We start from the raw sequence: 13718 nt of genomic DNA, 5'->3' as shown, positions 1-13718 counted from the left end.
GAATAATACTTCTGAGAAGGTGAGAGGAAGGGGGCTCGAAAGCAAAGTGGAGTAACCAGCTTTAAGAAGAAAAACCTTCCTCTGTCTTAAAAGGTACATATTTATCATGATGGATTTGGGGTGGGGAGTTTGGGAGTTAAGGGTGTTTCTTTCTCATGGCTTCAGTTTTTCTCTGAAGAGGTGAGTTCATTTGTTGAGAGGAAGAGGCTTGGCAGGTTGAGAGTTTTAAGCAGAGAAAGTTTTGAAATAGAAGTTTCAGGGAGTAGGAGAGCAAATTGTTTAGAGTAATGGAAGCTCAGCTGAGATGGTTGCCATCAAATGCAGAGTGATTTCCCTCTGTCCTGTTAAGTAAAAAGAAAGCAAAGACTTGGCTTCACCCAGTCCTGGAGTTTTGTTAAATGAGTGTAACACAAAGACAGATGAAGCAACATGCCAACCTCTTTTTAACTACTGAGCTTTGTTTTTTTGCATGCCTTCTGCCCGGAGTGTTTTCTCCTAGGTCGATCCTTTTCTGCCTTCATTTTTAAGTACTGTCTTCTCAGAGAGTTCTTTCCTTATTACTTTCTGAAAAGTAGGTTCTACGTTTTGGTTTCTTTCCTGGCTGATCCTTTTGTTTAGACTTTGATTGAAATAATTATTGCTTTCTGTGTTGTTCTGTCTGCTTACTAAGATGACAGTTTCAAGAAGATAGGGAAACTTCCCTGTCTCATCTTCATTTTCTCTTTAGAGCCAGGATCGTGGGCATTGGATAAAGGTGTATTGAATGAATGTGATTGAAATATTAGAGTTCACAAGCTGGAGGGGTGAAAGCTAAGCATAGAAGGTAGTAAAGTCTAGAAGACCGAAGGTCATGAGTTGAAAAAGGGTTACCTTGGAAACAGGTGAAAGCGGTTGAAGGTAGGAATTTGTTGGCAGTAGAAAACAGAATGCCTAAGTTGGTGATATGAGATAGTGTAGTTGTAGCTATGATAAGATCCTAGCTACATAGTGTGATTATCAGAGCAATAGCTGGTGGACTGGAAACAGTTGTTCAGAAATAGATCAATAGAACAGAGAAGTCAAGTAAAATGGAATTCATGTGTAAGTACGTAATACGTAATATAGGAATCCTTACAAATCAATGAAGAATGTGATGGATTTTTCAATAAATGATCTTTGAGGTGGAGGTAGTCATTTTATAGTCTCACTTTTTTATTTATTTTATTTTTAAAAATGTGTATGTATGTATGTATTTATGAGAGAGAGGGAGAAAGACTGCAAGCAGGGGGGGGGCAGAAGAGGAGGAGGAAGAAGAGAATCTCAAGCACACTCCATGCTGAACACAGAGCCCTACACAGGGATAGGTCTCATGACTCCAAGATCTTGACCTGAGCCAAAACCAAGAGTTAGATGCTTAACTGACTGAGCTACCCAAGCACCCCTGTAGTCTCACCTTATATCATAATTAAAATCAAATTCCATATAAACTGGGGTGCCTGGGTGGCTCAGTAGGTTAAGGCCTCTGCCTTTGGCTCAGGTCATGATCCCAGGGTCCTGGCATCGAGCCCCGCATCAGGCTCTCTGCTCGGCAGGGAACCTGCTTCCTCCTCTCTCTCTGCCTGCCTCTCTGCCTACTTGTAATCACTGTCTGTCAAATAAATAAATAAAATCTTTTTAAAAAATTCCATATAAACACTAAAGAGTTAGCAAACTCTTCATGGTATAAAAATTTTAAAAATTAGTAATTAAAAGATCATTTGAGGCAAAGATTTAAAGTCAGAATACAACTCACTGGGGCACCTGGGTGGCTCAGTGGGTCAAAGCCTCTGCCTTCAGCTCAGGTAATGTCCCAGGATCCCAGGATTGAGCCCCGCATGGGGCTTTCTGCTTAGCAGGGAGCCTGCTTCCCACCCCCCCCCAGCACCTCACCCCCCCGCCTGCCTCTCTGCCTACTTCTGATCTCTGTCAAATAAATAAATAAAAATCTTAAAAAAAAAAAAAAGAATACAACTCACTTGTGCAGATGAATAAGAAAAATACTCAGCTCACCATATACCAATATTCAAAGAATAAGAGTAGGTAATTTGCAAAAGAGTACATGTAGATATCTGTACCTTAAAATATTTCAAAATATATTAGTAATATAAATATGCTATTTTCCTGTCAAATTAGCATAAACTTTCTTACTTATAATAAATATTTACAGATAGATGGTCACACACTTGTTATGATTATAGTTTTTGGAAAGAAACCTAACAATTTTTACTAAGAGTTGTAAAATTGTTCCTGTCTTTTAGGCATAAATATATTTTTAAAGCCTATATTTGAAACTTAAAAAGTTAATGTGTAAAGTTAGGAGCAGCATAACTTAAAATATACAAACTAGCCTTTTGCAAACATTAAACTTATTTCCAAATATATTTTTATACTTTCTACATATATATGGCTTTATAAGCAGTTCCTACTCCCTTGCCTCAGTTAAATTAGTATCAGTGTTAGCATTCAATATAACCACCTTCTACCCTAAATTTATATCGGGGTCTGACTTAGATACTCTTCGGATTAAATATGTATATTTGAAATTCTGCACAAAATTTATTTACTTCAAGAATGCTTAGTAAGCAACTCTTTTAACCATGGGGATATTCATGATTTATTTAGTAAGCAAAAACTTCTTTTCATAACTGATTTTTGATACCTGATGATAAAACCTATGCTGTAGTTATTTTTATTTTAGTTAAATAAATTAATTTTAGTTAAATTAATTCACTGGAGCTTTATGGCATTTAATATTTCTTCTGTTCATTTTCTTCATATCCTTTAAAAATGCAAAATAAGTGGAACTAGAGGGTATTATGCTTAGGAAAATAAGTCAGTGAGAGAAAGACAACTATCATATGATCTCCCTGATATGAGGAAGAGGAGATGCAACATGTGGGGCTTGGGGGTAGGAAAAGAATAAATGAAACAAGATGGGATCGGGAGGGAGAGAAACCATAAGTGACTCTTACTGTCACAAAACAAACTGAGGGTGACCAGGGGGAGGGGGCTAGGAAGAGGGTGGTGGGGTTATGGACATTGGGGAGGGTATATGATATGGTGAGTGCTGTGAAGTGTGTAAACCTGGCGATTCACAGACCTGTACTCCTGGGGCTAATAATACATTATATGTCTATAAAAAAATAAAAAAAATTTTAAAAATGCAAAATAATATCTTAAGAACTGTATTCATAATACAATATATGTAATCCCTTTTGATTTCAGGAAATCATAGAGCTTTTGGCATTGATCTAAAAATATTACTAGTTTTTTTCTTTTAGAATATTACTATTTAACTATAATGTACATCTAAATCTGTAATTTAGGACAGGAGTTCTTTGCCTAACTGAATTATGTGAATCTTTCTTCTTGCTCCTGAGACAAATAGAAACAGATACTTTTTAAATATCAAGTGTCTGTGTGCTTATCTTTATTTAGAATAAAAAGGTTTAAAGACTAGCATTAATCTTAGTAATATTATAGTTTGGAGGAAGCTAGAAAATAGCAAGCATTTTATTTATGTTTATATATAAATACATATATTCAAAATTTTATGTTGTATGACTTAGCAAAGCAGAAAATTTTCATTGCTCTATTATATTTTAACTATTTTTTAGTAGAGTTGACAGTGTTAACATTTTTACATTTGTTTGATGTGTACAACATAGTGATTCCACAAGTCAGTAAATTATGCTGTGCTCACCACTAGTGTAGCTACCATCTGTCACCATACAGTGTTAATATAGTATTATTGACTGTATTCCCTCTACTGTCTGTAACTTTTATTCTCCTAACTTGTTCATTCCGTATCTGGAAGCCTGTATTTCCCATCCCCTTTAACCATTTTGCCCTTTCTCCCAATCCCTTCCCTCTCTGGCAGGCATCAGTTTGTTCTCTGTATTTATAGGTCAGTTTCTTCTTTTTTGTTTGTTCATTCATTTTGTTTTTTAGATCCACATATAAGTGAAATCATGTGGTATTTGTCTTTCTTTGACTTATTTCACTTAGCATAATACCCTATAGGTCCAGCCACTATTATCACAAATGGCAAGGCAAGATCTAATTCCTTTTTTTTTTTAATAGCTCAATAATATTCCTGTGTGTGTGTGTATGTGTGTATGTGTGTGCGTGCATGCGCACGCGCCCACACATGCCCCATCTTTATCCACTCATCTGTCCATATACACTTGGGTTACTTCCATATCTTAGCTATTGTAAATGATGCTGCAATAAACATAGGGATGAATGTATCCTTTTGAATTAGTGTTTTCATTCTCTTTGGGTAAATATCCAGTAGTAGAATTATTGGATCCTACAGTGTTTCTAGTTTAAATTTGTTAAGGAACCCCCATACTGTTCTTCACACTTATATTCCTAGCAACAGTGCACGAGGGTTCCTTTTTCTCCACATCCTCACCAACACTTGTTATTTTTTGTCTTTGTGAGTCTAGCCATTCTGACAGGTGTAAGGTGATATCTCTTTGTGGTTTTGATTTGCTTTTCCCTGATGTTTAATGATTTAACTATTTTCTTTATGAAGACAGTCTATTGAGAAAACTTGGCAAAGTATTATAGTGCAGAATATTTACTAGCTTGAATTGGTCAGAACTGATTTTAAGTCCCAGTACAATTACTAGCTTTGGTTTTGTTTATGTTGAACAAGTTATTTGATTTTCCTAGTGTTTTCTCATCTGAAAAGTAGGAGTAATAATCCTAATTTGCTGAATTGATATGAAGATGATTATGTATTAAAAGCATCAAATGTAGTACTAGCTACATGGTGGTCATTCAATGTAGGATCACTGTTTTTATAATTATCTTATGAGCTGTTTAACCAGAATTTAATGGTCGCAATTAGCCTGAGACATTTTTTACAGTAAGAGGTTGTGGTATTGAATAGAATTTTTTTTTTTTTAATTTTGCCAGTTATGTGCAAGCTTTGTTACTGGGATGAGAGGAGGTAAAGATAAGCCAGTGCTGATATAAGAAAACATGTCCTCTTAAGGAAGGGGCTTTTTTTTTTTTCCAAGATTTTGTTTTATTTTGTTTTGTTTTGTTTTATTATTTCTTAGAGCATGAGTGGGTTGAAGGGTAGAGGAAGAGGGAGAAGCAGACTCCTCACTGAGCAGAGAGCCTGACACAGGGTTCAATCCCAGGATCATGACCTGAGCCCCCAAGGTGCCCCAGGAAGGGACTGACTTTTGAAGTAACCTGTAATGAGCTTTCTTTTCTTCCTCCTTATTTGAGTCAAGAACAGTCCTGTGAATGGGAAGATAGAATTCTAGTTTGCCAGTAAAACTAGTTTCATAGAGTTTAAGTAATTTTGCTTAAGTCACATTATAAACGTCAGAACTAAGATTTGAATAACTAAACTCTAAGTTTTTCGTTTATGTAAATTCAGTAACTGCTTGGTTCCAGGTATGCCTAAGCTGGGTACACTTCTGTAGGCCAGTTGGTGTTTGTTCATTAAACTTTTAACTCCAGTCTCTAAGCATTTCATTGCTCATGAAACAGTAATATTATGGAATTAGTAGACTCCTAAAAAATTGTTTATCAAGTTCTATTTAAAAGGTATTATGAAAAGGAATTCTTCTGTAGGGGTGCCTGGCTGGCTCACTCAGTACAACATGTAACTCTTGATCTTAGAGTCGAGAGTTCAAGTCCCCATTGGGCCTAGGGCTTAGTTAAAGATTAAAAAAAAAAAAAAGGGGATTCTGTAGTATTTTAAAATATAATGAACATTTATTTAAAAAAAAAAAGTTACTGGTTTAGTGAGTGTTATTTCGTGAATAATTTGTTTAAGAATGGAATACATATAACAGATAGAAAACAACTAAAGATCATTTACACACATGGGGAGGGTTCATTTTTGAAGAGATTAATCCAATTCCCATTTTTTAAAAAATTTTTAAAAGATTATTTATTTATTTATTTGACAGACAGACATCACAAGTTGGCAGAGGCAGGCAGAGAGAGAGGAAGGGAAGCAGGCTCCCTGCCGAGCAGAGAGCACGATGCAATGTGGGGCTCAATCCCAGGACCCTGGGATCATGACCTGAGCTGAAGGCAGAGGCTTTAACCCACTGAGCCACCCAGGCACCCCAATCCAATTCCCATTGAAAAGTCTTTGTTCTGAGATGCCTGGCTGACTCTGTCAGTAGAACATGGGACTCTTGATGTTGGAGTTCTGAGTTCAAGTCCTGTGTTGGGCATAGAGCTTATGTTAAAAAAAAGAGAAAGTTTTTGTTCTATTTAAGATTTAAATATAATTAATTTAAACGACAGTAATGATTTCTTTGGGATGGTATGAAATATCTTTTTATCTCTTACTGTATGTTAGATGTTTAAAAATTAAAGAAAAACTGTAAGCTCTATAACTGTTATTTAGAAGTATTTATTTATTTATTTATTTATTTTAGAGTTAAACAACCTATTATACAAATAAGTGAACACTTCCATGCAAAATAATGCATTTAAATGGAAAATATTTTTAAGTACTAACACACATATTGCATGGAGCATTGGTGTTATATGTAAACAATGAATCTTGGAACACTACATCAAAAACTAATGATGTACTGTATGGTGACTAACATAGTACAATAAAAAAAATAAAATGGGAAAGAAAAAGAAGTTAGAAGTTTTTGTTTTGTTTTGTTTTGTTTTTAATTTCTGTCTCCAGTAATGTCCCTTCTTCACTCTAGGTTCTTATTAAAGAATATATAGAGGACTAATTATATATATTTGAAAATATAAGGTGATGAACATCTTCAATGTTAAGACAAAACTGGTGTGAAAATAAAAACATAGCAAGCATTAGCACATTGTCATATTTCTAGACTTCAGAAATAAAGTGGTGATAATAACAGGGCTAGTCTAATTTCTCTGATCACAATCTTGGCATACCACATCATATTAAGTTCTACCTCAGTTTTATTGTATAATCTAGAGACAGTTGAATTCTGAATAAATTGGGACATGTGTTTCTGAGTATGCCACAATTAATTCTGTGGTCTTACTGCTTTCTCACCTAGAGCACCTCTGCTGATAATGGTCTTAACCCCAGCAGTAATACAAGATCATTACTTACAGAGCTTTTGTAGACATTAGGTTTTTCATTTTTAATTATTCTGTCTTCATTAGATATTCTGTCTTCACTTATTTTCCCCTAAGTTTTTTCTTACCATATATGTATTTTAGTTCAGGAAGTTGTACCTAAAGAACTAAAGGTGATTAAAATTCTTTTTGTTAAACTTTAGAAAATATTAACACCTGTTTGTACTGCTTTGAAAGGTAAGATTAAATGTTACGTTTGGCAGTATAAACCAAGACTTGAGTAAAGTTAAACTTTGTTGATAAAAAAATAATAAATTTTTTCTTTAAATATTGACTAAGCTGAATTACAGAGAAAGGAATAGATCCTTGTATAAGCCACATTCATATGTAAGTATCTGTTACAGAGAGACAGATTAGGTTTGGTTAAGACTGTAGAGTCAGAATCCTGGGTTGTGATTTGGATTCTGGAGTTTATCAGTAACATGACCTTGGAAAAATAATTTCTCTTTACCTGCATGTTTGAATAATAATAAATGTCAGTAAACGGCACTTACTTAATAGGATTGTATGGAGGATTAAGTGAGCTAAGATACATAAAACAGAGCAGTTCCTGGTACATTGTAAGTATTTGGTGTTCGAAAATGATGGTGATGATGATCAGGCTCAGCATTTTATGTTTTTCTCTTTCATTTTTAATGTGTTTTGCCTGTTCTTAAAAATAAGTTGTCATTATTGTTTTTGAAAACCCTGTGGACTGCAAGTTATTCAGCATTAGTAAACTATAATACATGTTTTCTACAAAGTTAATGGTTTTAAAACAAACTATTTTCAAAAGTTTAATATTTTATCTGGAAAAACATGTTTGTGATGTTTAAGACTTACACAGTTAACATTTAATTGAATTCATTTTTATGCTTAAACAGTGAATTCTGGGTATGTAGTAGGATAACATTCGTATATATTATTGAGGTGATAATCACAGTAAGCATAGAATGACCTAAATAGGATAACTGTTCTAGCCTTGATATTGCCCAACAGAAGAGATAATTTTGAAGAGATCACCATGACTCAAAAAGCGTTCAAATACTAGAATATATCTTGATTACTTGGAATTCGATATACAGTCACCTGTGTTGAGGAATGAAGAAAGAATGTGTTACCAGTAGGCATATGGTCTTTTAATATTTTTTGGTAATTTATAATTGGAGAGTGGACATTGGGATAGTCACACTAAATGTTAATGTTTGTTCACATACTCACCAAGTTACCTTTGATTTATGATTCACTTTTCCATAAGGATTGTCTAATAGGAAAGAAATTGTTCAGTCTTGGCGTTAATAAGTTCACACCTATTCTTTTGGGGAAGGAATTGCTCAAAATCACTCGTTAACCTTAAATTCTTAGCTTAAGCCATTCTCTTTGAAAAATAGAGTAAAAACAAACACTGTCTTTTTCTTTAGTCTATTTCAAGTACAAATGATAGCTCAGGTAAATCAGAATTATTGAGATAAGATCATTAATTGTAACTAGAAATGTAATATATAAATTCACTCCTATTTTGTTGAAGTAATTCCTTTTACATAGTGCTGGTTCCTGGTTCTTGATATTGAATTTACTAAAATATACTAAAATTTAAATATTTCAAATTAGATTTGTTCTTATTTCCTTTGAGTACAAAAGATTTACTTAAGATAATTAAAAAATACTGTTTTGGTCTCTTCTAAGGCCACAGAAAGTGAGGCTGGTGATATGGACCTGAGTGGGTTGCCAGAAACAGCAGTGGATTCTGAGGATGACGATGATGAAGAAGACATTGAGAGGGCGTCGGATCCTCTGATGAGTAGGGACATTGTTAGAGACTGTCTAGAGAAGGATCCAATTGACAGGACGGATGATGACATTGGTAAGTTTGGGTGAGAAAATGAATCTAAGAGCAATTTTAAAATTTTAGGGTAAAATGATCTAATAAAATAGAGCCCAAGAATAGTAAGCTCTAAAAAGTAATTAATTTATAAATTTCCCTTTGCATAAATAGTAACTATTATTTGTTGAAAAAAATAAATTTTATTAAGTTATGTTCTGGAGTGTGCAAGTAATAAAACTTCCTAATTACAGCCCTTCCTGCTGAGCCCCTTTTTAGATTATGGAAAAAAAGAAAAAGAAAAAGTAGTCTTCCAGTGTTACTTCTATTATTTTTCTTGTGAGCACTATTCCTGTTAAGCTCATGTTTTCTGTATGTAAATACTAGTCAATGACAATTGGTAAAGTTGTCATGTTTGCTTCTCCTGTGGCTCCATACAAAGATGGGACTGAGTGAGAGAAACTATGACATGTCAAGTTAGCAGCCTGTGAGCTGTGGGTTGTTGAGACTTGAAGTACAGCCTAAAGTTAGAAATCTAAGTGGCTTTGTGTCTGTTTTCCTGATCCCTGAAGTTCCCTTTTCTTTTTTTTTTAAGATTTTATTTATTTGACAGAGAGAGACACAGCGGCAGGGGGAGTGGGAGAGGGAGAATCAGGCTTCCTGCTGAGCAGAAAGCCCGATTCGGGGCTTGATGCCAGCACCCTGGGATCATGACCTGAGCTGAAGGCAGACACTTAATGAGTGAGCCATCCAGTTGCCCCCCTGAAGTTCCCTTTACCCACATTTCTATCAGAGCAAGAGCTGACAATATAATAACCGTGTAGTGTTTGAGTGAGCCTTCTGCACTCCAGCTTCTTCCTTAGAATACTAGGAGTCAGAGCAACTTCGTTGAGCATTTTCTCTCCACCACAGGCCGGGAATCTGTAACCACCTATGGCTAAGCCAGATTATCTTTCCTACCACTGTGCCAACTCTTTTGGGGCCAATATATATTTGAAGACAAATTCAAGAAACTGGATCTATTGGGATTAGATATAGGACCGCACAGGCATAGTTATGAGTGGCCAGTTGCATGTGTTTTGAGGGAAACAAACATGAAGAAAATCTTTTACCACTTACACTATATACATATGCTAGAAAATTAAGGAAGAAAAACCCAACAACTAGGGCTAGACATTTAAAATGTAATTTAAAAATTTACAGGAATTGAATATCACATGTTGGTAACCATTAATTTATTCAGCTAATACGATTAAGCACCTTGGATGTACTGAACATGTTTCTAGGTCCTGGTAACTCAGTTGGGGGCAAGGCAGTTAAGGTCCTTGCTCTGTTGCAATCTGAAGAATAAAGTGGGGATTAGGAAGTGATGGAGGTTGGGGAATAAACTGAACAGGATGGAATGGCTGGTATGGAATGGCCCCTTTTAAAGGGCTCAGACCTGAAGGAAGTGAAAGTGGAAGTCACCTGGGTCTGTGGCCCCCAATAAAGCATGTGTTCTGTGTTAATCCTTTCTGGATAATTTCTGGTGGAGGAGGGTACTTAATGGCTTCACAGACTTCCATCCCTGATGCCAGCCCATTTCATTCTCTACCACCTCTACTCCCATTCCAAAGGTACTGACAGTTTGTAAGTCTTTTGAGGGTTTTGAGGGTTCTGCAGCATAAATGAGAGTGGTTCTCTTTTACCTGCTGAAAACAGTGGATTTCACTCACTCATGACTGATACCACATATACATGCATTTGGTTTCCAGCGTCCAAAGTTGTACTTCACTGTCCTATTCTCTTTGTCCTTGCCGACTTCTTTACACAAATCTTTCTATTGTAGTTTTAAAGAGAAAGTGAAGTTGGAAGCGTGTTCAGTTTGCCATCTTAATCCAAAATCCTTGTTCAGATATTTTTAATGAGGTTGAACACTGCTTATGAACAGATTGATGTGGAAATTATTCTTTTGTAAGTTAATGTATCATCTTTTTGAATATGTTCATTTTAGTATAGTTATGGAAGAAAATAATGACTATTAAAAATGTCATTCCTGGAAATTTAAAATTTTCACTTCATATCTAAGAAGTTTCCACAATTTCTGGAAAGCAAAAGCTATGCTGATTACTACAGAAGAATACAAAGCTATCTTTTTTCTTAATGGACTTGTTGATATAATCTCCAGTGAATAACATTTATTTGAATAACAATTCACTTGTAAGCTGTGAAGATTCTGATGCTTGCTTCTTTCAATATACTATTAACTAAAATAATAAACCATTATTATTAAAGATAAGACCTAATAAATACTTAGCCTACAAGAGATTTGTAAGATCTTATATTCTAACTCACCAAAACAGAACCACATGTGGGAACTCTTTAGCCCTTTAGCTGTTTCTTTTATTAAATCTAATTCACCTTCCAGTATATAGTTATATTTAGTTTAGTTTCATATAAACTACAACCTTTTACATAATTGATGCTTTCTCTGGATACATCTCTTCCTAACCACCTTCCTCACCTTCCTCTACCCCCACAAAAAAGGGGGAAGGGATGGTGTATCTAGGTTGGGGGGAGAATCTAAGTTGAATCAAATGAAATTGCTAAAATTGATCATATTTTAAAAACTGCAAGAATTGGGGCGCCTGGGTGCTCAGTGGGTTAAAGCCTCTGCCTTTGGCTCAGGTCATGATCCCAGGATCCTGGGATCGAGCCCCGCATCAGGCTCTCCGCTCAGTGGGGAGCCTGCTTCTCCCTTTCCCTCTGCCTGCCTCTCTGCCCACTTGTGATCTGTCTGTCAAATAAATAAATAAAATATTTAAAAAAAACCAAAAAAAACAAAAACTGCAAGAATTAAAATTGCTTTTGGATTCCCATAGATTCTTGGGTGTGTTTCAGTGCTTTGTTTCAGTGCTTTGAAGGAAGGGACTTTATTGATTTATGCCCTCCAACTCATACCTTTGTAGGTCCTCAATTACTGTGAATGGTTGTAAATTTAATTTTTTGTTTTGATGCCTTGACACATTAACGTAGAGACCCACTTCCAAGATCTCTTCCAAAGAATTCTTTTTTCTCCCCTTCAACATACCACCAAAAAACTCCACAGATTAAAACAAAACAAAACAAAACAAAACTTAATAGTAATCATTTCTTACACAAAATTAAAGCAAAGCAAATAAGATAAATTAATTTCTATACTGATGTAGCTTATGATGTCTGTAAGTTGATTATCTGGGTTTTCTGTATGTCACACTTACTAGAAAAAAAGTTTTTAAAAATGGCTTTTTCATGAGCAGAAGTATTCCTTTCCTAATAAGATAAAATAGTATTAGTTAATATGTGATTCTAATAGATTTTTTCCAAGCAATATAGAAGAAAGTAGTCCTGCTTCTCCAATCCATGACTGCTGCTTTCCATGTCCTAGAAACTATCTTTTTACTCATCCCAGATGGAATTCCTTAACGTCTGTGTGATCCCTGTGGCATTACCAGAGTTTATGTTGAGTCCTGACAGCCAAATGCTTCATTTCATATTTATGTATTTATTGAAGGTTATGATAGAAATTTTTTTACTTTTTTAATTGCTCTAATTCTCCAGTGTAATAAACAGAAGTTACTGCAAAACCAGAAATACCATTATTGAATCTTTGAGAGTCAAAAACTCTTAGATATCATCTGGCTAAGCATGTATTTATTTTTAGTTTTTCAACTGAGGCTAAAGAATCATGTACATGACTATAATTATTTTTCTCTCTTTTTATTATTTATCTATATTATGTGTGATACACAGATATTTCCTATCCTATCTTTTTTTTTAAATGTTAGTCATTATTCATATAGCACAACTTGATTTCATGACCCACTAATGAACAGGAATCTTCCAAAAATCAAGAATAGTTTCTACGCAAGATATTTCAAATCATTATAACAAGTATTAGTTGAATATGTTTTTGTAAAGATTTTATTTATTTATTTTGAGAGAGCAAGAGAGAGCATGAATAGGGGGTGGGCAGAAGGAGAATAGGTGAGCTCCCTGCTCAGCGGGGAGCCTGACACGGAGCTTAATCCAAGGACCCTGGGATCATGACCTGAGTCAAAGGCAGATAGATGCTTAACTAACTGAGCCACCCAGGAGTCCCTAGTTGAATATATTTTTATACTTTATATTCATAAGTTTCATATTCTTCAGTCATATATGTGGTTGTGATTTGACTTATTGTTGCCTAAACATATTATGTTAAATTTAAGACATTTCTGACAACTTCTAGTCCCATATTTTCTTAAGACCATAAATCTTCATTTGTCCAAGGAAATTCAGTATCAATTGGGGAGGGGGGAAAAGCAAAATATGTGTTCTATAGATAATATTCTATACCTTATGGTGAGGGGTAGGCGACTGATAGCTGAAGAAAGCAGAGCTGGTAACTGCAGAATTAACAGTGATAGGTGAGTCAGAGAACCAGGGTTTTATACATTGGCCTTTATATTTCAAATCAAAAGGCCCATGCATTTGTAAAACAATGATTCTTACCTCCCATATATAATAGATGTGGATCACCTCTTGAAGTAGCATTAGAAATTGCTTTATCACTGTGCCCAGGAATAGATATACTTTATGGCATGACACAAATGCACCTACTCATTCCAGAAATAAAAGTTTCATTAAACAGAATGCATTTTGTATGTGATGTGCTTTGATTCCTTTTTCTTTTTCTTTTTTTTTTTTAAATATTGGTTGCAAAAAAAAAAAAAGTGCTGGTTTACAACAGTAAATTAATTTCTTGGCACGGCAGTCTGGGTCA

General features: G+C 34.9%; 1 protein-coding gene across 18 annotated transcripts in view; it reads left to right on the top strand.

The window, feature by feature from the left end:
• RAPGEF2 (Rap guanine nucleotide exchange factor 2) overlaps positions 1–13718 on the top strand; it is a 240894-nt gene that overhangs the window by 191288 nt on the left and 35888 nt on the right. For all 18 annotated transcript variants that reach the window (XM_032332649.1, XM_032332644.1, XM_032332640.1 and 15 more), the window contains one exon: positions 8800–8977. In XM_032332649.1, the coding sequence (XP_032188540.1) occupies positions 8800–8977 (178 nt within the window). The remainder of the gene's footprint in view (positions 1–8799; positions 8978–13718) is intronic.

The sequence above is a fragment of the Mustela erminea genome, chromosome 2 (genome assembly GCF_009829155.1).
Source record: "Mustela erminea isolate mMusErm1 chromosome 2, mMusErm1.Pri, whole genome shotgun sequence".
NCBI lineage: Eukaryota > Metazoa > Chordata > Mammalia > Carnivora > Mustelidae > Mustela > Mustela erminea.
This window is presented reverse-complemented; position numbering and strand designations above follow the sequence as displayed.